This window comes from Pungitius pungitius, chromosome 1 (genome assembly GCF_949316345.1).
Source record: "Pungitius pungitius chromosome 1, fPunPun2.1, whole genome shotgun sequence".
Classification (NCBI taxonomy): Eukaryota; Metazoa; Chordata; class Actinopteri; order Perciformes; family Gasterosteidae; genus Pungitius; species Pungitius pungitius.
The window spans coordinates 14,319,566-14,342,431 of NC_084900.1; the positions used below are offsets into that span (position 1 = coordinate 14,319,566).

A 22,866-nucleotide genomic window follows, 5' to 3' on the forward strand; every position below is an offset into this window, starting at 1 on the left:
TTGCTGCTAACCGTATTATAAAAGCCGCGCGTCGGGCCTAACTAGACCCGCAAACTATTACATTATTTAACAATACAGTTCAGTCCCTCATACCTTATTGCTTTATTAAAGTTCATCATTCTGGAATGTTGCTGAGATTTATTGGATAGCCCTTTGTTACGTTCCCCAGTTCCTGTGTCTGGTGTGATTGTTCTGTTTTTCCAAACCTCAGGTGATTGATTCCAGGAGCAGCTGACCCCCGATTGGAGACCTGGCCAAAACCCACTCGTCAGTGGCTGCACCTGGATTCCTTCCCTCGGAAGGATATATAAGTGATTGCATTTGTTTTTGGTTCTCTCTGTGGCGTCCTGTACGGGTTGTAGTGTGTGTAAAGGTAGCATGAGCGTAGTTCTGTATCTTTGTTTTGTGTTGCTGTGGGAAGTGCATTTAAACCATGTATTTAAACCTGTCTTTTTGTTCCCAAGGAAACGGAGAAGCTCCTTGGGAGTGTGTAGGCCAGCTGCCCATGGCCTACACCACCCGTAGTGATCCTCCTGTCTACACTAGGCAAGACCTGGGTTAGGGATCACCCCCCTGTATTTTGGTTAGTGAGCCTTACTAGTGCTTAAAGCTAGGTTAGGGGGGGGTTTTCAGGTCAGATAGGCAAGAGGGACTGTTTGGTTTCGTTCGTTGTTCTGGTTCCGTCTGCCCCCTTTTCCCAAGCAACGCGTATTTTTTAATAAACATTTCTATTTCCTTTTTACGGGTTATATGTGTTCTGGTCGTCGATGCACCTACACGCACCGCACCTTTTTCCTCCTTGCTGCATTGAGGTGATGAGCGGCGGATCGTTACGTTCCCTCCCCCAAGAGGCAACGTAACACCATTCAACAACAATTTCCACAAGCCGCAACTGATGACTGATAATAAAACATATAAGAATGTTTTCATTATTAAAACGCAAACCTGTTGAACAGGATGCAGAACAATGTGATGAATAAAAGTCACTGGATGTAACCCAGGGTTTATTTTTCTATAAACTTCAACCTAAGTTTTGTTGCAATGAATGTTGAACATTGAACTACATATTAGTACTTTGCATTATTATCGTTTTCGATACCTTTTACAGTTTTGCATTAAATCATTCTGGGGTGTTGCTGATTTTGATTGGACAGCCCGACCTAGAACATTGTCCACCCTGATGACTAATAATGAAAACATTCTTGCATGTTTCTTTATTAAAACGCAAACCTGTTGAACAGGATGCAGAACAATGTGATGAATCAAAGTCACTGGATGTAACCCAGGGTTTATTTTTCTATAAACCTCAACCAACGTTTTCAAACGGCTGCTTGTGGCTCCGCCCTCTTCGTCTCAGCCAATAGGAAACCACGTCAAGTTGTCTTTAAATAGCAAACAAAATACCGAAAGTAAGTTGTTTTTCTTGCCGCGGTGCCGATCAGCTGTTGGGTTTCAACGTCGCTGTGATTCAGCTCGTCTCTCACAACGCGGGATTTACCAAACCTTCTGCCCGGTTCCCTGATCCATCATGGCCACCAAGAGCAAGGTAACAGCTGCACAAGTTCACACAAGATATAATAGAGCGGAAGAGTGGAACTTGTGTGATTGAACTGAGAGGAAGTGATGATTGTTGTGTTGACCAACCCTTTTACCAACAAACATCTGTGTTAAGAGACAACAGGCCAGTTCCCACTTCTCTTACTCCGATCCTTTACTAACCCGGTTTCTGTCACTTTGGAACTCAGCGTTAGTTCTTGTTTTAATAGACGCGTCTCTCAGCTGCTTGGTGTCTTCTTGCAGGTGTTCAACGATCCCATCCACGGCCACATGGAGATGGACCCTCTGCTCGTCAGAATCATCGACACGCCTCAGTTCCAGAGGCTCCGTCACATCAAGCAGCTCGGGGGGACCTACTTTGTTTTCCCCGGAGCGTCCCACAACCGCTTCGAGCACTCCCTCGGGTATGTCCTCCACTAGGGGCGCTGGTCTGTTGACCCGGCATCGATCCCTGCATTCATAGAGCAGGCTGTGAATTAAATGGATTTATTAGTCATCACTATTGTAGGAGAGGAAGGCTGTAGACCCACAAATAGATGAAGAGTCACACAACTTCATGTTACACTTCTAACGTGTTTCACCAAACGCTCCGATGAGTGTCTTCATCCTCAGCCGGTGGAGCTCATTGGTGTTTGTCCTCGTCCTCGTCCTCAGGGTGGCGCATCTGGCTGGAAAACTGGTCCGAGCTCTGCATCAGAGGCAGCTGGAGCTCAAGATCACCCCCGAAGACATCACCCCCAGAGACATCACCCCCAGAGACATCCTCTGCGTGCAGATCGCCGGGCTCTGCCACGACCTCGGTGAGTTGAGTTCAGTGTTTGGAGGGGGGCTTAATGGCGGCTTATTGGGACCAGAAGGGATGGCGTGTTGATCACATCCTCTTCCTCTCCAGGACACGGGCCTTTCTCCCACATGTTTGATGGAATGTTCATCCCTAAAGCACGTCCAGGTTACAAGTGGAAGGTAGGACACAATGAGACTTATATTTGAGTGTTTATGCATCACTTCTTGTGCATTGGGTTCTTTCCTGCATTGTTTTCTTACTGGTCACAAAATGGAGGCAGAAGACTGTAGTATTTGTGTGTCTACGGACATTTAGTTGTCCAAGTAAAACATGTATTAATTAATTAGTTGTTGGCGCTGTATGCGTCCATTTTTTTATTATTCTCCCACCGCGCACGTCCGTGACGTCATTAACTCGCGACGGCCAATCCAAGGTACTACAAAGACGTTATTTTTCAGTCAGAAATATAATCTCATTTCCACATTCTGTTCTCTGACTGCTTTATCATCTCTCGTGGGAAGTAAGCTTGGTTGATTGAACCTGCGTTGTGATTCACCAGAACAAGTCCGTCAAGTCAAGGAGATGAACACAAACAACTTTTATAATTGAACTGGTGAGATTACAAGTTTTAAAAGGACGTCACTGCTCCAAAAAAAGCACAACGTGAACAACCAGAAAGGTCTGATAATGACTTCTGCCTGTTGCTGTCTGTAAGGCCTGAGATCTGTTAAAGTTCTTTTATCTGCTCCACTTTCACCTAAAGACTCGGTTTGCATCACAATCTGCTGGGATTTAAAAATCCTCTCACCTCACCTGGTCTCTGACCACGAGGACACAGTTCAACCCACTTTCATTCTTCCTTTAAATCGGTGACCTGGACTTCATCAAGGAACAGATCGCCGGACCAAAGGAGCCAAAGTCATTTAAAATAATTTTGTTATGTTATCTCCCTGCTATTACTATGTTGACTTATGGATATAAGAAATGGAAGCAAAATAAAGTTTAGCAATATTAAATCAGGAGGTCAGGGACACTGATCCATTTGCGTGGCGCTGCCGAGTAGAAGGCCCGGTCCCCCGTGGGGGGTAGCGTGGTGTCGGTGTTTTCGTTTGAGGTGCTGAATCATCACCGTGTTGCTCCCGTTCTATGCCATGTTGATTTTGCGTAATTTACATTTAACACACTTGTTTATTTAGTGGGAAACGCTCCCACCACTTGGACCACTTCTCTGCCTGCCCCACGTGATTCAACTGCTGCTGCTCTTTCCTCTTCCTCTTCCTCCTCTTCCTCTGCAGCACTCATCTCTGCGAGTGGCGTCATAATCCTGCGACACAACAACTCGATAATGAAATTTGTTTCCAACACTTTTAATAATCGTTTTTAAGTTGACCGAACCATTTTTGATATAAGCTGCTATAATTGATGTAATTTGACTTCATGGCCCGACAGTAAGTACAAGATAACAACCATGAGGCACGCAGTGTTTGACATTTACTCACCTTTCAGCTGAGATTACTTTCTATTCGAGTCATCGTGCTTTCACTTTTACATCCTGATTATTTTCTTTTTGTGATTTTGATGTTGCAGCATGAGAAGGCCTCCGTGGACATGTTTGACCACCTGGTGGAAGTCAACAAACTGGAGGCTGAGATGAAGAAGGAGCACGGCCTGGAGCTGCCCGACGGCCTGGAGCTGCCCGACGACCTGTACTTCATCAAGGAACTGATCGCTGGGCAGAAGGACCCGAATCAGCCAAAGGACTTGAAGGATCCGGATGAGTGGAAGGTAGCCGAAATAAGTCGTTCTGGTCTGGAGGTCCAGAGCCAATAAAACAAGATGGCAAACATGCCAAACACAAACTCTAAAAAACACTAGTCCACAAACCAAAAGGGTGACCTCACAATGACCACGTTCAGTGATGGTTGGAATATTACGAATGGATGAATCACATATTTTATGTTAATCATTATAGTATGGAAGTAAAAACCTAGTAGAGTAAAACCTAGTATTGATATAAGTATCAGTTACTATAGTGATTATCTTGAAGCAAATAACAACAGATTGCAAATGGTTAGTTGGTGAAAAATAAACAATGATTACATCTACAAGAGAATAGAAAACTCCTGAACAGAGTACTCTGAACCCATGTGACACAAGACAGAAGAGGACCTTGAAGCTATCTCCTCTGGAGATGGGGCATGAGGCAGTGCAGAGGTGGAAAAATGATCAGATTGTTCGTTCTTGACGTTACTGTGGTCTCTCATCTCCCCAGCGCCGCCATGAAGACAAGTCCTTCCTCTATGAGATCGTGTCCAACAAAAGAAACGGCATCGATGTGGACAAGTGGGACTACTTTGCCAGGTGGGGCCTGTACCCTGAATGTTCCTTATTGACTTATTAACTTCAACAGTCTTTTTACCACGACGTGTCTTCATTCTCAGGGACTGCTACCACCTGGGCATCAAGAACAACTTTGACTATAGCCGCTGCCTCATGTTCGCCAGAGTGTGTAAGGTAGACCGGGAGGAGCAGATCTGCTTCAGAGACAAGGTGCTTTAACCCAGAGACACAAAGACCATCGGCTCAAAATGAGAAGCTTGCTCTCTTTAAACATTCGCCCAAACTTTACCTGTTTATTACCACCACGAGCTGTATTTTGAGCAAAAAAAAACGAATCAACTGAACAAGTGAGGTAGGGAACGCGTATACCTTTCTGGTAAAGACCTGTCAATCAGCATGTTGCTCCGCCCCAAAGCATCTCTTTCTTTATAGTCTGTTTGACTCTAAATGGACCATAATTGTCCAATGATCATCATGCTGTATTGAGAAGACTTGTAAGACTTGAAACTAGAGACTGAATGTGCGTTCATGTCAGATTTGAGTCTCTTTTTGAGAAGTTCTGTCCTCCGTCCTCTGTGATCATCTGTTGTCTCTTTTAACAGGAAGTGGGAAATCTGTATGACATGTTCCACACAAGGAACTGTCTCCACCGGAGAGCCTACCAGCACAGAGTGGCCAACATCGTGGAGACTATGTGAGGAGCTTGTTGTCTTCGCTTCATGACCCCCTCCCCCCATGTGTGTTACGTTTTTACAAAGTGATGATGTGATTTGCTCAGGATCACGGAGGCCTTTTTGAAAGCAGACAAGTTCATCCGGTTCGAAGGCTCTAAAGGAAAGATGTCTCTCTCCGCTACCATCGACGACATGGAGGCCTACACCAAGGTGACAGGTGAGTAGAAACAAGCCGGCTCCACGCCCCCACTTTTCAAACATTTTTCACATCTGAAGAAGAAATTGAATTGAAGTATTACGGACAATCGTTATCTGCTGATCATCCAGTGAAATGATGTGATGAGGGATCCGTGTTCATCTCTGCTCATGTGACATTGTAAACAACCAATCAGTGATCAGATCGACGCGAGGCGGAGCTAGCAATGTCAGCAGCACCGCTAACAGCTGACCAACGGAGGTTCTCTTTAGTTACAAAGTTGTGTCTAATTATTACATTAATATGTCATCTTCAAACGTACTTTCTATTCATAAGATGTTTAAACGCCATAAATAGATACTAAAATATAACATGTAGAAAAAACAAAAAACCCTCAAATAAATAAATCTAATTCCTCAGCAATGTGGAAACAAACTAAGTTTTCAGAAGGTTCTCTTGTTAAACAGCTTTTCATCTTTTTATCAAAACATCCTCGCTACAAACTAAAACTCATGAGCAGACAAATAAGTCACTTGTTTAAGATGTGAATTGATGTTTTTCACTCGCAAACTGTCAAATAATATTCATCTATTTTAAATTCCTTCTTTGTCAGATTAAAAAAAGGTGCTGTGTTTACTGCCCCCCCCTCCTCTTTCTTACTAGATGACGTCTTTAATCAAATACTCAACTCATCCTCCGAAGAGCTGAAAGAGTCAAGGAACATTCTTCAAGCCGTTGTGGGTCGACGCCTCTACGCATGTCTCGGCCAGGCTCCGCTGAAGCCAGGCGTGAACCTCGAAGTCAGTCCGATTAAAGCTGTTATATTCAGTTATTTCATTTTGGAGAAGCTGGAAACAGTAAATGTTTAACAATGAAAGGCTTTGGAAGTGTCTTTGTTCATGTTTGGATAGAGAATTTAGTGAATCTACAAAACACGATAAAACTGCAAATAACATTTTAGCTTAGAGGTGGATCATCTCATGTGTATAATCCCCCCTCATGGTTAAATAAGCAACCTTCACCTCCTGCTCTTTCTCCTCTGAAAGGAGATGGAAGCGAGCTGTAAAGCCGCTCTGGCTCGACAGGTCCCTCCGGTTCTGGATAGTGAGGACTTCTTTGTTGATGTGAGTCTTTTTAATCTGATCTTTCCCTGTGCTCCCTGCTCTACAATGTGTCTGCAGGCTTCATTACAACCTTCTCACTCTTCTAGGTCATCAAATTTGACTATGGGATGAAGGAGAAGAACCCCATCGACAGCGTGCGCTTTTACAGCAAGGACGACCCGAGCAAAGCCGTCCAGATCCCCAAGAACCAGGTCAGAACCGAACGAGAAGCCCAGACCTCAGATCTCAGGACCGGCTTCATGTTTATGTTCAACTCTTCCCAATGACGATGGAGCTTCAAGTTAAATCATCTTCCTACTTTATTGTGTTAAATGAAGAATACTGTGTACATTCTGCACCTTTTTGTGCTGTTTCCATTAATTGAGCCAAAAAGTTTCCCTCCTCCAACCTTCCAGCTGTCAGATTGAACGATGACGAGCTCCTTGGTACAAACTGAGGGGAAATATGGTGTTAAAACAAATAGAGAATAAAAAGCAAAGATACTGTTGTCATGGAAACTACCCAGAAGGTCTGTGGACTCTTTTAACCTGAGTCCTCAAAACTAAGCTGCTTCTCCTCCTCTCCAGGTGTCTGGCTTTCTCCCGGAGAAGTTCAGCGAGCAGCTGGTCAGAGTTTACTGCAAGAAGGATGACAGCAAGAGTCTGGAGGCGGCAAAGAACAACTTTGACCAGTGGCGCTCCAACAAGCAATTCCTGCTTCAGGTAATATGAGAAAATGACTTCTGTCTAGTGACCAACGGGGGGCGACTCCTCTGGTCAGGTCCGAGACATAAAAGGAGACGACATGATGGATTAAAGATGGAAATAAAGAATGGGATTGGGAAGGAATTATATGTAATGAAATGTGTCCAAAAGTCTGATCCGGTGGAAGTGGACTTCACGTATTTGAACCCAGATCCCTTTTGAGCCTCATTGTCATCTGTTGTTTTGTTCCTCACACAGGACGAAGACATAAAAGCCCCCGATGGGACTCCTGAAGACCAACAGGACGACATGAAGGAAGTAAACCCAGTTGGTTCTAATGTAGAGTAGGAAGCCAGCTTTTTAAAAGATAAGAAATACAAATAGAGCACAGAACCCTCCGACACACAAACATAATATATATGATGAATATCTTTCTACGAGGTGTTGGTGATCACAGCAAGGATTATAATATCTTTGCACCAAAAAAAAGGATGCGGTATTCAGGGGGCATTTAAACTCTTTATTATAACACTTAGTTTTATCCTTTTTAATGTGGGTTTTATTTGAGAGTGTGTGTAATAGATCCTGCTCCCTTTCTTTCTGCTCTAAGAGGCTTCTGTCAAAACTTTTAAAACATATATTATTATTATTACATTATACTTATATATTTAGATGACGATTGTTTGGAGCGACGCTCTGCAAAATCTACCTTTAACATTATCAAGGTCTTAATTGTTTTCTGACGACATTTGAGAGGGATCAGATTAACATGTGAGGAGCAGGCTATAAAAAGAAAAGTAACTTCCTGTTGCCACCAGGTGGCGTGATGACTGAGGTTATGAATGGTCATATGGATGTCTACAAGGTAACGAGGTCATGACGAAGGAGAAATATGGAGCACATTAGATAAAGTACGGTCTAGTTAAAACAACTTTCATTTTCATGGCAAATGGTGTTTTTTTGCTGATGCTCTGCGCTCAAATAGTTCAATATTTTTCAAGCTTTATGCAATTTTTAAAGACAAAGGTTTCAGGATCACACTGCCCAAATTGAAAAAGAATCAGGTTTAATCTCTAGGAGGAGTTTGGTCTTTCACAACTAAAAAAATAGGCTAAAAATGCAGATATTCAGCGATTAACTGCAGCGTCCCCCAGTCTTCAAATATGATTAAACATTAGGGTAGGTTTGGGGGTGGAATATGTACATATGCAACTAATGTGATGAGAGCAGACAGTCATTTGGGATACATGCGTCTTGCCAGATTAAGCCACACTTCTTGGAAGTTTGTTGGTCCAAATTTTCTAAAAACAATGAGATCAACAAGCAACAAACAAGGTACCAGGTGATATTGAACCAATTGGTCCACAGATTATTCAGTGAGAATCGGACACAGCGTTTAGGAGAAATGGGCAAGAATGTGTTTTTGACAAATAATAATTAATAATTGGGCAGCCAAATGTTTCTGTGAACAGATTTTGACGTGTGTGGATTTATTTTTCAGATCTGTGTGACGTTGTTTATTGTGAGTGTCTCAACTTTAAGATATGAGCATTATTTCTGATATTTTTCACTTATCTTTTCCATTTTACCAAAATGTAATCTCATGGACATTTTCTGACGGCTTATTTTATATTTTGCCGATTATGTAAAAAAAAAAACAATAGCAATATCTATGTGTGTAAAGGGATACTTAAGAGATGCTGTGTGTAGTGCTTCAAACAAATAAAACGGGTTCCTCTCAGCTTGTCACTGTTTAATGACCCTTGTTGAACACCAGGCGGCGCCATGCTCCCAAATCAGAGGATAACTGATCTGTATGAAAATAATGTTTCATACAAATAAGCAGAAAACATCAAACCAAACAAGAAATGTCAAGTTATTTGGATGATGTAACGATAAAAAGAAAAGTTCACGATTTTTATGTAATAATAATAAATAACTAAGTCAGCATGAAACATTGTTCATTAGAAACATTTTCTGAAAATACTATGTTTAAAGATTTAAATTTGGAATTATTGATTAACTATGTGATCATTTTCATACATAACCAGATCATAAATCTGAACATTGGATGAATGTAGGATTTCACTTTACGACACTTTGAATCATGAAACACTGTCAACAAGCTTAAGAAATCTACATTTCCTCCTTGTAGAATAGATGAGTCTGTAGAACCTCCAGAGTCCAGAGAGGAAGCTGTGAAGTTTGGTGATGTAAGAACTCCTGAAGGAGACTTCTGCATGTCTAGTCACATGACCAACATGATGAAGGCACTACAGGTCAAAGAATTAAAGCACAGATGTCACCATGAAACTTTATCACTACATTACAGTAACAGCAGCACTTATTGACTTAAAGCCCTTCTCCTGCTGCTCTTTCTAGATCGTTTGATATTTTGATGATAAAAATAAATGGTTCTTACCAAAATATTTGTTTGTGATTTTATTAACAATACAGGAGATTTTAAGAGAACATGAAGGGTTTTAAATGTACTTGAAATGAAGTAGCATTTACTCTGGTCTGTGACTTAAAGAGTAGACTGCTTCAATGAGAATTAATTACCATCACAGAAAGAGAACTTTAAATTTATTAAAATTACAAAATAAATAAACAATGAATCAAAACTGTGATCAGATTTAAGTCAGATTTAAAGTCAAATTTATAATTCGTTCTAAAAAAAAAAGTAGAATAAATCGAAAGTACTAAGAAATGCAGTTTTCTGCTCAATCTATGATATCAGACCAGGATTTTTATCACACAGGATGTATGTAATAGCCCACAGCCCGGACACACACACACACACACACACACACACACACACTGTGCGCCGCCAGGACCAAGGCCAACTGCCTGCTAGTATTTTTATAATCTTCATCCTCTCTGACCTGTTGCTCTCCTCCTGGCGCCAGTGGTCTCAGCCCCCCTTTGCACTGCCTCGACCTTACACACTTGCAAACACGCGCGCTCACACACACACACACACACACACACACACACTCCTGTACTTCCAAAAGCCACTCCACGGATAATTGAGACCAGCTGTTGCAAGGTGCCTCTTCTTTCACCCGGCTGCTGCACTTGCCTCTCTGGCAGAGACCCCCCTCCCTTCTCCTCCTCCTCCTCCCCGCCCCACACACACACACACACTCCATCGCACACACCTCCAAGTGTGTTTGTCTCTTCCCATCAGATGTTGATTGAGAAATGTGTTTTGTCTTCTCTTCAGTCATTGACTCAACGTTTACATGCAGACACATTATGCTTCATATGTTTCATGTGAACATCTGATTCTCTTTAGATTAGTTGCATGGATACTTTTCTGTTTGACGCCTGTGTGACATGTTTCTGTAGTTCAGCTTCTAGCATCACTCTTTGGACACGGCTGCATTTAAACAGGATAACAGGGCAAAGAATCGTTATTGCATGTGGTGCATGAACCAGTGGCGCTGGTCCATATGATCAATGGGGCCCCACCATGAGTCAGGAAGAATTTTTCAAAATTATATTAAAAATACATTTTACAAATTGTCAATATATGTCTATTTGTGTAAGGGAAGCCACACGTACGACGCTTCTGTAGAGACTTCTACACCTGGGTTGTTTAGCTGGCTAGTTAGCGACATGCTAACATCGTTGTGTTAAAGTTAACATGGCTACCCAGCTGCGACGCACACAGGACTGCGGTGAGGACACACAACCAGGACGTGGAACAAAGACATTTTATCCAAAATAATTCATTGTGTGAAGTTTTGTGGGGCTTTTGAGTCTTTCCTCAACACACTGACATCACACTAGGTTCATAGGTGCATCTCAATACACACATATACAGTACATATACATGTATATATATACTGTACATATACACATACACATATACATGTTCTAATAGTTTTTATATAAATATATTTATATTGTATTATATTTATCCTTTGACATAATTTATTTATTATATGATATTTATAATAGTTACAATATGGTAGTTATATCATATACTGAATGTTTTGAATAAGATGTCCTTATTATGTTAAACTGTTGGAATAAACGTTGAATATGTAACAACAACATGTAATAATGCGTCTTTTTTGCATTGTATCTACTGGGATGTTCACTGAAAGTGATTGGCTGGCCCTAAACAACCAAAAACATTCACCAGCCGCCACTGGCATGAACTGTGAATTATTGGAATTTCCGATCCCCCCAATTTGGTTGATTAGAAGAATCTGACACGTCAATCAATTAAAGTTAAAAATGATAACATTTATTTAGAATGATACATGAGCAATTTGCGCAGGTATCTGGAGACCCTTCACCGCATCGAACAGCAAATCCGTCAGAGAGTCTGTCAGCTGTCAGACCGTGAACCCTTTTATACCGCCCCCCCCCACTTTAAGAAGTGGTCAAAACTGACTCGTCTAAGGCGGTGATCACACAAGCTGTATTTTTGTACTTCCCCATTCTGCTTTATGATCCTGTTTTACCACATAAGGTCCTAAGACACACCACAGTAAGTGTTTACTGAATATGCATATCAGCACAGCGTCATTTCCGACGTTGGTCCAGGCTAGAAAACAGAAAAAGTAAAAGTAACACATTCATACACAGGTCCCACATCTCACAGAATCAATCATCTCACAGAAACAATCTGAACTCTACTGAAAATAAACTTTCCATCAGTGTTGATGAGGCACAAAGAACACAAAGCAAAGGAAAAGGAAAAAGAAAAGAAAATAACTTTTAGTAAACTGTGAGGAAGAGTCTGAAGGAGTCAAAGACCGACTCATTGTTTATTTCTAATTTTCTAAAAGAGGACTTTGTCCAAGCCGACCCCCTCTCTCCTCTATACAACTATAAGAGATGTGTGTAGTATATAATAGCAACAATAATCGTTTTCGGAGCCGCTCTGGGTTAGTCGTGTATTCGGGAGACGGAGACGTGACTGAGAGCTCGGTGGTTGGAATCTGAGGCGTTTGGGAAAGGAATGGAGGAGGGGTCAGGGGTATGTGAAGGGGGGGCATGTCAGACTCTCTTTTCCAGCTGGTGCTGAGGGGTCAAAGCCTGTGTGGATGTGTGCATGTCATGGCCTCTCATTAGGGGGTGAGACGCTGCGGCTCCAGACCCCCATGGAAGGATAGCTGGAGTCTGCAGTGATCCTGCCACTTTGCGGCCCCTGACCCCCCCGCCGCCCCCCTGCACCCCCCACAAGGGGGTTAATGAGCCCCATGGAACTCTGTAGGCACACAGTGTGTGTGTGTGTTGTGAGATTTGAGGTGCCAGGACCCTCCAGACTCCTCATATGCTTTGTGGTCCCTTGCCGATCAAACGATGAGGCGTGTAAAGCCTAGTTTGTGGTTTCCGTAGCGACGGCAGCGCAGGACGTGCACACATACTGTTTGTAAAGAGTGCACGTGGAGACGTTTTGAAGCGTTGCGTCCAGCATCCAGGAGCCACTTTGATGTCATGCCCCCCCCCCACACACACACGCACACAACACAACACAACACAAGAGGGTGGAGCTACAACCAACCACAAAATAAGACGTTACGGTCAACTTTCAGAAGAAACCGCAGGCAACTCCTGTGGTAGAGAACTGTCAATCAGCATAAAGCCCCGCCCTAAAGCATCTCCTGCTTTATGGTCTGTTTGACTCTAAATGGACTATCATTCACTAAATGAACATCATGCTGCATTGAAGACTTGAAACTAGAGACTGAGACCATAAACTCATGTTTACAATGTTTACTGAGGGAATAAATCAAGTCATTTCCTCATAGACGTCTACGGGACCAGAGGAGACGCCCCCTGTTGGTCACTACACAGAATGACGCTTTAGCTCATGAAGCTGACTTTAGTTTTTAGACCCAGAAGTTCCTGGCATTGTGTGAGCATCAAAAATAGTTACCTGATAAAAGCAGTTTTTTGCATATTTTTATCAGATTTGCCTAAAAGATTACAATGAAAATGTATTAAAATGTTTTCAGCGTAACAGACAAAAGTGATGAACTACATCTTGTGCTCCAAATATTTTCATTCATCAGACACTATTTGCTTTAAAACTTCATAAATAATTTGGATGTATACGTGAATTATCATAGTGACACATTTGAAAATCCAAACAGTTTAATCCTATTTTCCTTTTCCTGCTTCTTCTATTCAGAATGTTTGAACCTCTGACGGATTCACCTACATTTTGGACACAAGCGATTTAATCTCTTTTTCTCACGTTAAGTTGAATTCTCTTTGAACCTGAACGCGGAAGCCCTCCTCTGTCTCAACATCACAAGTTCTTTTTGATGTACTGCCGTGTGACATCATTTTTGACCATAATTACCCCCCCCCGTGACCCCAGAAGAACCCTGCATAGCTGAACCTGCGGTGAGGACTCCGCGTGTTGTTTTTGGGCGAGTCGGCGCCAAAAGGACGTCCAACAAAACAGGTGTTCAGACTCCCTTATCCTCCGCTTTCTTTTCATCCTTCACTCTCTTTCTTCTCCGCACACCTGCCGGAGTGTGAGGTCTCCCACTGAGGGTTGTGGGTAATTACTTCACCGGTATAAACTTTATCTCCTTGGCCCCGCCCCCTGCCGCCGGTCCCTTGAGGTGAGGTGTTACATGGGGCTTGGCTAGCCGTGTGTCTTTTAGTGCGTAGGTGGGAAAATGGGGGAGGAGACCGAAAGAAGGAGGTGAAGAATAAAGAAGTGGAGCACAATCACTGCAGAGCCGGTGGGGGGGGGGGCGCCTCCATTCAGAGCGACTTCTTCTTGAAAATCACCGTCTTTGAAGCCTCCGGAGTGGCAACGCTGCCGTCGCCATCTTGGAAATAAAACGCTTTACGGTCTGTTTGACTCTAAATGGACCATCAGATACTTCATGAACATCCTGCTGAAGAATCCAACTAGTATCATTCCAGTGAAACTGATTTTCTCGCATCTGGAAAAGCTTTAAGGAAAATTCTGTGTTTGTTTATGTGTGTTTTTGTGTGTGGGAATCCTCTCAGTATTCTCCACAGGGGGTGGCATTGGAGGGGGGGGGGGGTGGAAAAAAAAAACACAAGCTCTCTGCAGGTAATGGCTTCAGTGTGTTGGTGTGTTTTTATTTAATTTGTGTGACATTCAAATTGAGTTAAACCCAAACAGACGTATTGAGGCTCGGGCAGCATCCTCGGTGTCTCACGTGCACGTGTCTGTGCACGTGTTTGGGCACATGTGCGTGCATGCGTCGCCACCGTGCAGCGCTTTGGTGTAGTTGGCCCTCTAGCTGGTAATCTGAGCATAGAGATTAGAAAGAAAAACAGCAGAGAAGAATGTCTTTGGTTGAGCCAGAGAGGAATTTACAACGGCCTTCAGGCTGCTTTGACCTCTCCCTCCCCCCCCCCTCCCTCCCTCCCTCCCTCTCTCTCTCTCTCTCTCTCTCACACACACACACACAAACACACAAATACCTAAACGGAAAGTAAGCTTTTCTAAAATAAATTGTCTCCTTTCCTAAATCTTTTTTTACCCGATAACTTTTTCTTCTACTTCGTCAGTGAAGATTTTAGTCCTAATCACATCATGAAATCAAAGAGTCTATGGTTGCCTATGGTTACTGAATATGAATACATGTATTGGAGGCACGATAAAGCTGATTATGACATTAGGAAAGCTCCCTGGACGTTGGGAGAAGATATGTCCTAATGACGCGGTGCCATCTGTTGCCACGGAGACTTAACGGTCCGATGTCCCCCTGCTCGCGGACACTTGGAGGGAGTTCTGGTTTCAGAGGGACAGCTGTGTGTTTACTGAAGAAAGCCCCGACCACCTGACCTGAGCCCCCCCGCTCCGTCACACACCGGCAACCTGTGTGTGTGTGTGTGTGTGTGTGTGTGTGTGTGTGTGTGTGTGAGTGAGGACAGAGGGAAAGGGTCTACAGGTCTCTGCACAGACGACGGGGACAGGTGTTGGGACAGGAGGTGCCGTGTGACCCGGGGGTGTGGTCAGGTGGTGACACACCTGTCCCTACTTGCACAAGAGGGTCCGGTTACACACAAACACACGCACACAGACACACAAAATCGTGCACATCCGCCACCATGTGCTCTGACATGCTGAGAACTGATGTCAATCTCAAACTGGGCCGTTCGGAGGTGTGGAGGTGCAGCACAAGGCTACGGGGGGGGGGGGGGGGGTCGGTTACTGGGGAGAAAGGGAGGGACTGTGATGAATTATTGCTTTCCAGCACGGTGGCTTAAGTTCTCCGTGGATCATGTGACTCGTTGTCATGCAGAAAGAGAGAAAAGGGGGGCGAGCATCGTTGGTCCTTCAGAGCGAATATAAATCTGTTTTATTCCCCTTGTCTCTTAATCGCTTTAGATGGATTTAGATGCATTTCGATGGATATTTCTCCTGAAGCACTGTGAGTCACTCGTTTGCTGCTCGATCACAAGCATCGATCCCTCTGAACCGAGTCCCCCCCCCCTTAAAGCCGAGTGTAAGTGGACACCGAGCCGTGGTCCTCTAAACCTTCCTCGGAGATGGGAGGAGATAGGCGTCTGGCCCCCGGGTGTGGATTTCAGGCAGGTGCACTCGGCTTCCCCGCGGGGGGGGACAGGACGGGGCAAGGCGGAGGGAGGAGGGGGAGGAGGAGGAGGAGGTGGAGGAGAGGCAATCTGTGCTCTCTGCAGTCACTCAAGAGAAGATCCCCAACTCAAAGGGCCTGTCGCCACCCGTCTACACCCCCCCCCCCCCCTCGCTCCCTAACATATCCCTCATTGACTGGAATGCGTCGGGACAATGAAACTGTCCTGGTCCTTCTCGGTTGGCAAACCCCCACCTCTAGGCCCCCCCAGGCCCACACAGGCCCTGACAGGAGGACAAAAATGCACCTTGCACCTCTGAGCACCAACAGCAGAACCCTGGGGGCCAGTACCTGAAAACCTGAATACCTGAACACCTGAACACCTGTGGTAGGTAGGTGGGAGAGAGAGAACACGGGGCGAGAGACAGCGACTCATTTAACATCAGAATGAATCTAAAACTAAAACCACACTGACGACGTTTGAACTTAAACGACATCATGAAAATCACGAGCTGCTGATTCCATGGACTGGTTTCACGTCGGGAGGAATAGTTCACCTCCGTCAGCTCTCGCTCATGTCGGGACTCACTTGCCCCCCCCCCCCCTCCTCCTTTTTCTTGCACACCTCCTTTTAACCTCGTTTGCTCACAGCTGAAATAAATCACAGTTTACTGACATTTCAGAACGTGCAGGAAAACGCTGGCTGCGTCGGCCCTCATCAAACAACGCCACCCCACCCCCCTCTTCCTCCCCCCCAAATGCCACGGCCCCATTACCGCCTGAGCAGCAACAACCACCTCAACAAGTGAAGCTGCCCCCCCCATGTCGTATCTCACGTGGTTCGGTGGAGAAAGGAGCATGCAGCCATGAAACAGCAAAGATCAAACATTGATGGTCTTTGTGGATTATTTAAATATAAGGAATAGTCGTGAGAATCCTTTGGAGACGACGTTGGTGGAGGGAAAGCAAAAGAGGGAAGGATTCCCCTCAGAGGAGCAGACTCAAGTTACACATCTGGAATGTCATCTTGACCTTCCAGATCAGCTGGAAGCAGGACACACAGACTCCGCCTCTAAACGCACCTTCAGTCCAGGTGACTTCATGTAAAAATTCAGGTGACGGGACATTTCTATTCGTCCTCTCTGACCTCTGACCTGTAGGAAACAGCGTCAGCCACAAAACACCCCATTGAAAAGAGGAGTGGGGCTGTGGGGGGGCAGGGAACAGCATGTACCCCCCTACCGGAGACCACATTTAACCCTTCAACATGCATGAAGCTCAGCGCGTTGGAGCGCCGCGAGAGGCGGCGTCGGAGGGTTAGAACCTTCGCCACGCCAACTCAGCGCCGCGGCTCCAATGGGATTCAGTCGTGCGGCCGCCTGCCGCCTGTCGCTCTGCGTCCGGCGTGCTCACAAACAGCTGTGGCGACGCCCAGATGCTTTGCATCAGCAGCAGTTGTTTTTTTTTCATTTAGGAAGAGCTGTATAAACAAGACTGACGCGCCGCTTCCTGCGTCCCGTGAAGGGAGGAACCCGTCTGTCGTCAGCGTGCAGCGCTGCTCCCGGCTACTGAGATCAGGAGGGCGGAGCTAGTGCGGCCCTTCGGGATTGGCCCTCGGGGTTGGCCCTCGGGATTGACCCCTCGGGGTTGGCCCTCGGGATTGGCCCCCCTGCACACTCATTAGTTCGTCGCCAGTCGTTTCTGTTTCCAAGATGACGTCACTCTTTAACGGAATAAAAGTCCCTGCAAACTGTTAAACGTCAGCGTTTGTGTGCAGGCTTCTAATTTACTGGGGTTTCTCTGTAAAAAAGAACATTTTTTTAGTTCAGTTATTAATGAGTAATCATAACACACTTGTTGTAAATAAAATTACTTAAAAGACTGCACAGATAAAACCAAGCAATAGAACAACGGAAGGCCGTAAGTAAGAGGACCAGGGAAGTCGCCCCCCTGGTGGTCAGTGGAGGGAATGCAGCTTTAAGGATTTGGCCGCCTAGTTTTGCCGAAGAGTTTAAAAAAAAGAAAAGCTCAAAATCTTGTCTGCTATTATGTCTTTAATATAAAGACATAGATTTTCTAAGAGTTTGATTACTAAACAACACAAAACAAGACAAAAAGACGCCCACATTCGTTCCGCAGAAATAAGAGAGAACAAAACTTTGAACCAACGGCAATCCCCTTTTCTTGGTGATTAAGTCGGCAAAACATTATTTCCTGCTTTGGGAAAATCCAATTATGGACTATTCCCGGAGAGCCGAGGGCCCTCTTCCCCTGTTAGACGCCCGGATTGTGTGTCTGTCACTAATGGCTCAGGAATGTCACATTAGTCAAGGCGCCGCATGCGTGACGCCGCCAACATTAAAACACAGATACGATATCACACTCGCCAAGAAAGAAGGGCGACAGGCCCAGTGATCTCATTGCCTCAAAGCTACAGGGTGATGGACGTCCTCCCACGCACGCAGGAGCAGAGCGACGTGCCCCCCCCCCCCCCCCCCCCCCCCCCGCCTCCCCAGCAAGGTGTCAGGGATGGATTTCACAAGATGACGCCGTTCGGTGACATGTTTTTGAGGAGGAATTTGTGGAGGTAGATATTCTGTCCGGAAGCCGTCGTGTGGGTTGCAGTGTTGGAGGCATCGGCCTCCAATGAAATGGGACCGCATGGCCCTCGGATCGGGATGCTCAAAGCACCAAATCACACTGTTTCTTTTCCAGAATTATCACTCAGGATAAACCACAAAGCTGACTGCTACAACTATTTCATTCAATCAAGCATTCGGAAAAGTTATGTCGAAGCTCAACGTGTTAAAGCTGCATTCTGTGTAGTGACCAGCAGGGGGCGACTCCTCTGGTCCCATAGAGAGTGTTGGGAAAGTTCACTTTCTACATGAACTAGTTCAAAGTTCAGTTCACAAATTTTAAAATGAACTAGTTCAGTTCATAGTTCAAACTTAAATATTTGAACTAAGTTCACAGTTTCAACTAGTTCAGTTCTTTTTTTCCATATGTTGCTGCGAGCTATTATTTTTCAAAATTATTGCCACAGCCCATATAGAACCACAGACAGCAATTATTTTATCAGTTTTAACACTGAAGCTATGCATCAGATTTCATCTTCATATCCAATTTTGAATCCTTATCCAACCAGGGTTCACATTAGCATTGAGGGGACAGCGTTTCCCCTTTGTTGCTTTAATGTTGCTGTCTATTCACTCCACACTAGCAGCAGCTGCAGCGTTCACCCCTACAGTACATTCTCAAACACATGCTGCTTGAATGGTCTTTTTTAAATAAAGAATAAAAACAGGACAGTTATCATTAAGGTGCAAATGTTTACAAAGAAAGGTCAGATTCCTCCCATCCTCACCGACCTTGTCAGTAACTTCATAAAACTCATTTAAATTATTATACGCCGTCTCTTTGCTACACGCAGCTGTCGCCTCCATGCATTTCTTTTTTTTTTGATGACGCATGCGCGATGCGACACTGGAGGCTGGTGTTGCCAGATTGGGTGTTTTTTCCGCTACTTATTAAGGCGCGTTTACGGTGTGTTTTCAATGGAAATCTGGCATCCTATTTGAAAAACGTTAACCTGAAAGAACGCGCCGTTCATAGACACCAGAATGAACGAGTTCACAGTGACGTTCATCAGGCATTAATACAGTACGTTCAGTTCACGTTCACCCAGAATATGAACGAGTTCATGAACTATCGTTCAATGAACGCGTTCAGGCACAACACTGTCCATAGACGTCTATGAGGAAATGACTCTACTTCTGTGTAGTGACCAGCAGGGGGCGACTCCTCTGCTCCCATAGACGTCTATGAGGAAATGACTCAGAGGGGATGTTTTAGGGCGGGGCTTAGTGTGATTGATAGCGTGAGATACTGTTTATTTTCACTTCACTTTAGGGCAGATAAAAGTACAAATTTAGATTAACTAAACAGCCTTCTGTTGAGTTGAGCTTCGTCCTCTCAGGTCACTGCACGAGACGCTGAAGATGGCTGCAGCATCGCCCCCCCCCCATCATCACCCGGTGGTGCAGATGTAGTTCGACCTCCCGGGGGCCTGCGGTCTCTGTGACTCACTACTTGCACAGGTAGGTAAGTGACTCCCACCTCTCGCATCAGAACGAAAAATCCCCCCTTCATCAAAGAAAAGCTCTTTATTCAATACGCCTGCATGTGTGTGTGAGTCACACAGGCCCTTCGGGGGGCTGTTTACATTTGGCAATTTGATCCTGAGCCTCTTTAACCCTCCCCAACACACACACACACATTCATCCACCTCTCAACACTAAGAGCTATCGGAGGAAACGGCATTGGTGTGTTTGTGTGGGTGTGCGTGCGTGCATGTGTATGTGTTGGGGGGGGGGGGGGGGGTCAGGAGGGCAGCGGGGATAGCAGACACACTGCTGCCATATGTGCACCCTGGATGTTCCCTCTCAGCTGACTTCCTGCAGAAGTTCCTCTGAGCAGATGGACCCGTGTGACTCTCTGGGACGGCGAGGTCGAGCTTCTCGAGGTCGAGCTTCTTGACAGGAAGTGCTTCATTTCACAGTTCCAATCCCAAATCTAGAGACTCACACAATGAGAGTTCCTCTATGCGTGTGCTGATAGCCTGGCAGGTGTGTGCAGGTGCCCCCCCCCCCGATCACTCAACATGAGGCTAACATCTCCCTGCTCCTCCGGACACTCCCTTCCTGTCGGTCCTGATGAACCCATTCAGACACGTTGAAACACGGACTCATGTTCAAACACCAGGATCGTTTTTTTTTAAACAAAGCTTTTATTTACACGTTGCACAAAACCTAAAAGTATTTAGTACAGTTTTACGGCTTTTATTGAAACTTCAGGTCACAACATTCCCAGAAAAACACGTCTGAATAAATTGAATTCAGACGACATAGTAAAAGTTCTCTTTGGTCCAGTTTGAGTGGTCCTCTTGTGTGCGAGCGGGTCACCTGTCGACGAGGTCACAGCCAGCGCGTCTCTCAGCGCACTGTGCAGACAGCTGTCCTAACACACACACCATGCATGTATGGTGAGGAATGACACACACACACAGCTGCTGCGTGGCCCGAGTCCCGGACCGGCCGGCACCGATGCAGCTTCCTGGGAATTAACTGGATGTCCAGCTGCCCTCAAATCACACGTCCACGCAGCTGACCGGCCGGGACGTACCTACGGGTCCTGGGCAGAGGACGGCTCGTTTCTCTGGGGTTTAATGTCTCTTGTTCGGGAGGGGGGGGGGGGCTCTGAGGGAGGGGTCCTACGAGGCAGGGCAGCACCCGGAGGCGCTGTGCTTGAGCAGCAGTGACATGCGGCTGAAGGTCCGCGAGCAGGAGCCACACTGGTACTTCTTGACCTCGGAGTGGGTCTGCAGGTGGGCGCGCAGGTTGGAGCGGTCGGCGAAGGCCCGGTTACAGTGCTGACAAGCGAAGGGCCGCTCACCTGGTTGGGAGAAACACTTGGTTAACATGACAGAATAACAAGGGGGGGGGGTCCATTGTTTTTCAAATGATCGGCAGACAAAAGAGCAGGAACGACCTCAACGTACGCTCTTTACATGCAGAACCTTTTGTGATCGCCAAGCGAGAACATTTGCCCCCACGTAAGGAGAGGCCACAGAAAATCAGGTCACGTGTGCGTACCTGTGTGTGTGCGGATGTGACCTCGCAGCAGCCACGGTCGGGAGAAGGCCTTCCCGCAGGTGGGGCACACGCAGGGCAGCGTGTGAGAGCGGATGTGCATCTTCAGGGCGCCCAGGCTGGTGTACTCCTTGGGGCAGTGTTTGCAGTGGAAGGCCGGGCGGGCGGGGCCCTCGGCGGGTGGACGGGACGTCTGGTGATGGGACGTCTGGTGATGGGACAGCGCAGAGAGGCTGGTGTAGCTGCTGGCGCAGTGCAGGCAGTGGAACGCGTGCTGCATGGCGTCCGGGCTGGGGGGGTCTGAGGTGCGCCCGCCGTCCTCCTCCTCTTCCTCCTCCTCGCTGCTGGAGGGAGAGCTGCTGAGGTCCAGGGGCCTGAGCGGCGAGGGGGACGGAGACGCAGGCGCGATTGGGGACAGCGGCGCCGGCAGGACGTCCATGGCGCTGAAGAACGGGCCGGTCGGGAAGCAGGTCAGAGCGAAGCTGCTGTTCTGCGTCGGGAGCTCAGCTTGTGCAAAGCTTTCTGGGACATAAGCTGGGGGGCAGAGAAGGAAGGTGATCTAATAAAGCACTAAACTCGTTGTCATTCTCGGGTGTCCCGTTACGTTTAACCCATGTGGTTTATCCATTAGCAGATCATCAAGGTGTCCCAGGAGAACATCCGGTCACATGGGGTCTCACGGTAACTTTAATTCATCTCTTTAACAAACAACAGGTCAGATATGATCACGGATGCATCTAATCAAACCTACCCGTCTGGCTCTCCAGTTGGCTTTCCCTGTAGAAGGGCTTCTTGTTGGAAAAATACTTCTTGACCAGGAACGAACGAGGCATGATGAGCTCCGGCTTCACCGATAAATGGAACCAAAAAGCAGTATTTCCCGCTCGGGCCGAGCTTCTTCTCTTCGGGGCGCTGCGGAGAGGAAGGCGGCCACAGATCCACGCTGAGCAGGTCGAGTGGATGAGGCTGCGAAGTTGCCTCCTCATATAGTTACCAGCGGGGTGTGTGCGGGGGGGGGGGGGCGTGTCTCGACCCAGAAACACACCCCGCACGTCGGGGGGCTCGCCACAGGTGACCGATGGGCCAGAAGCTGGAGGCGTAGACCGAACTGTGCGTTTCATTCTGATGACGCGACGCAAAGGCTCGTCAGAAGGTGCAAATCTGCGCGCAAAGCGACGACGTTTCACTGCGCAAAGAAGAATAACAAGAAGCTGATGAGGTCAAGACATTATCGTATTGTTTTAACTTGACATTCCTTCACTGAAGGTGTCATGGCGGCCTGGAGCTGCAGCGTCCTCTGTCGGC

At 46.1% G+C, this 22,866-nt stretch overlaps 2 protein-coding genes across 2 annotated transcripts; one reads left to right on the top strand and one right to left on the bottom strand.

The window, feature by feature from the left end:
- Positions 1-1,396: 1,396 nt before the first annotated feature.
- On the top strand, positions 1,397-9,099 carry LOC119222198 (deoxynucleoside triphosphate triphosphohydrolase SAMHD1-like). Its single transcript, XM_062562133.1, has 14 exons — positions 1,397-1,546; positions 1,801-1,961; positions 2,212-2,357; positions 2,450-2,520; positions 3,929-4,126; positions 4,614-4,702; positions 4,783-4,891; positions 5,284-5,375; positions 5,460-5,572; positions 6,215-6,351; positions 6,598-6,675; positions 6,762-6,866; positions 7,242-7,376; positions 7,617-9,099. Exons 1-14 carry the CDS (start codon positions 1,529-1,531, stop codon positions 7,704-7,706), a joined length of 1,542 nt encoding a protein of 513 aa, XP_062418117.1. The 5' UTR covers positions 1,397-1,528; the 3' UTR covers positions 7,707-9,099.
- An 11,587-nt stretch (positions 9,100-20,686) lies between these two features.
- snai1b (snail family zinc finger 1b) lies at positions 20,687-22,517 on the bottom strand. The gene is made up of 3 exons (XM_037479427.2): positions 22,313-22,517; positions 21,565-22,095; positions 20,687-21,364 (listed from the first exon to the last, which is right to left on the bottom strand). Exons 1-3 carry the CDS (start codon positions 22,392-22,394, stop codon positions 21,183-21,185), a joined length of 795 nt encoding a protein of 264 aa, XP_037335324.2. The 5' UTR covers positions 22,395-22,517; the 3' UTR covers positions 20,687-21,182.
- Positions 22,518-22,866: the final 349 nt, after the last annotated feature.